The 1,563-nt window shown below is 69.9% G+C and overlaps 1 protein-coding gene across 1 annotated transcript in view; it reads right to left on the reverse strand.

Moving 5' to 3' along the window:
* The window catches only part of LOC108510423 (translation initiation factor IF-2-like), a gene marked incomplete at its 5' end in the record, with an annotated part of 3,417 nt that extends 1,882 nt beyond the window's left edge, over window positions 1–1,535 (reverse strand). The window contains 2 exons of the mRNA XM_017840097.1: window positions 22–1,266; window positions 1,318–1,535. Of these exons, the coding sequence (XP_017695586.1) occupies window positions 22–1,266; window positions 1,318–1,535 (1,463 nt within the window). The remainder of the gene's footprint in view (window positions 1–21; window positions 1,267–1,317) is intronic.
* Window positions 1,536–1,563: the final 28 nt, after the last annotated feature.

The raw sequence follows: 1,563 nt of genomic DNA on the forward strand, positions 1-1,563 counted from the left end.
CTCAGCTGTTGTTGCACACCCGTGTCCGTGTCCCGTGGCACACGTGGCTCCCACTGCACACTCAGCTGTTGTGGCACACCCGTGTCCGTGTCCCGTGGCACACGTGGCTCCCACTGCACGCTCAGCTGCCGTTGCAGGTCCCGCTGCACACTCAGCTCCTGTTGCTCGCTCATTCTCCTCCGCACACTCGTGCCCGTGTCCCGTGCCACGTGTGGCTCCCACTGGACGCTCAGCTGCCTTTGCACACCCGTGCCCGTGTCCCGGTGCACCCTCAGCTCCCGTTGCACACTCAGGTCTTGTCCCATGATCAGATCCACGTCCCGGTGCACACCCAGGTCCATGTCCCGGTGCACACTCAGCTCTTGTTGCACACTCAGCTCCGGTTGCAGGTGTGGCTCCCATTGCACCATCGTGTCCACGTCCCGTTGCTCGCTCAGCTCCGGTCGCACGCTCAGCTCCTGTCCCGTGCTCACGTCCACGTCCCGTTGCACGCTCAGGTCTTGTCCCATGACCAGATCCACATCCCGATGCACACTCAGCTCCCGTTGCACGCTCAGGTCCGCGTCCTGTCGCAAGCTCAGCTCCCGTTGCAAGCTCAGGTCCCGCCGCACACCCAAGTCCATGTCCTGTTGCACACTCAGCTCCCGCCGCACGCTCAGGTCCCGCCGCACACCCGTGCCCGTGTCCTGTTGCAGACTCAGGTCCCGCTGAAGACTCAGGTCCCGCCGCACACCCATGTCCATGTCCCGCCGCACACTCAGCTCCCGTTGCAGACTCAGGTCCCGCCGCGCACCCACGTCCCACGGCGCTGCCGCCGCCACCTTCCCCCTCTCTCCTCCTCCTCCTCCTGCTCCGCCGCCGCCCCTGCCCCGCACCACGACCCCGCGTTGCCGCTCGGCTCCCCCCGCCCTTCCTCCTCCTCCTCCTCCCCGGGGAGGTGTCCCCGCGTGTGCCGCGCTCTCGGGAGGTGTCCCCGCGTGTGCCGCGCTCTCGGGGTCGGGGTCGGGGGTTCCCCGCGCAGATGCCGCGTTGTCGGGGGCTCCCGCGGGTGTCCCCGCGCGTGCCGCGCTCTCGGGGTCGGGGTTTGGGGGTGTACCCGCCGGTGCCGCGATTTCGGGGTTGGGGGGTGTCCCCGCGCGTGCCGCGCTCTCGGGGTCGGGAGATGCCCCCGCAGGTGCCGCGCTGTCGGGTTTGGGGGTCCCCGCGCTCTCGGGGTCGGGAGATGCCCCCGCAGGTGCCGCGCTGTCGGGTTTGGGGGTCCCCGCGCTGTCGGGGTCGGGGTGTTGTGGGGGTGTCCCCGCGGGCGGCCCCGGTCACCTCTGGAGGAAGAGGCGCAGGGCGCGGTCGATGTTCATGCGGTGGCCCACGCGGGTGACCCCCAGGTCGATGTAGTCCTCCTTGGTGAGCGCGGGCAGGTGCGAGCCGTCGATCTCGTTGTGCAGGAAGCGCGCGCGGTGCTCGCCCAGGTTGAGGGACTCGAGCCAGTCGGCCACGTCGAACTTGCTCCAGAAGGCCAAGGGCTTGGCCCCGAACGGCTTCGCGGCGGCCGGGGAGGGCGAGGAG

The sequence above is a fragment of the Lepidothrix coronata genome, unplaced genomic scaffold (genome assembly GCF_001604755.1).
Source record: "Lepidothrix coronata isolate B3197 unplaced genomic scaffold, Lepidothrix_coronata-1.0 Scaffold854, whole genome shotgun sequence".
Taxonomy (NCBI): domain Eukaryota; kingdom Metazoa; phylum Chordata; class Aves; order Passeriformes; family Pipridae; genus Lepidothrix; species Lepidothrix coronata.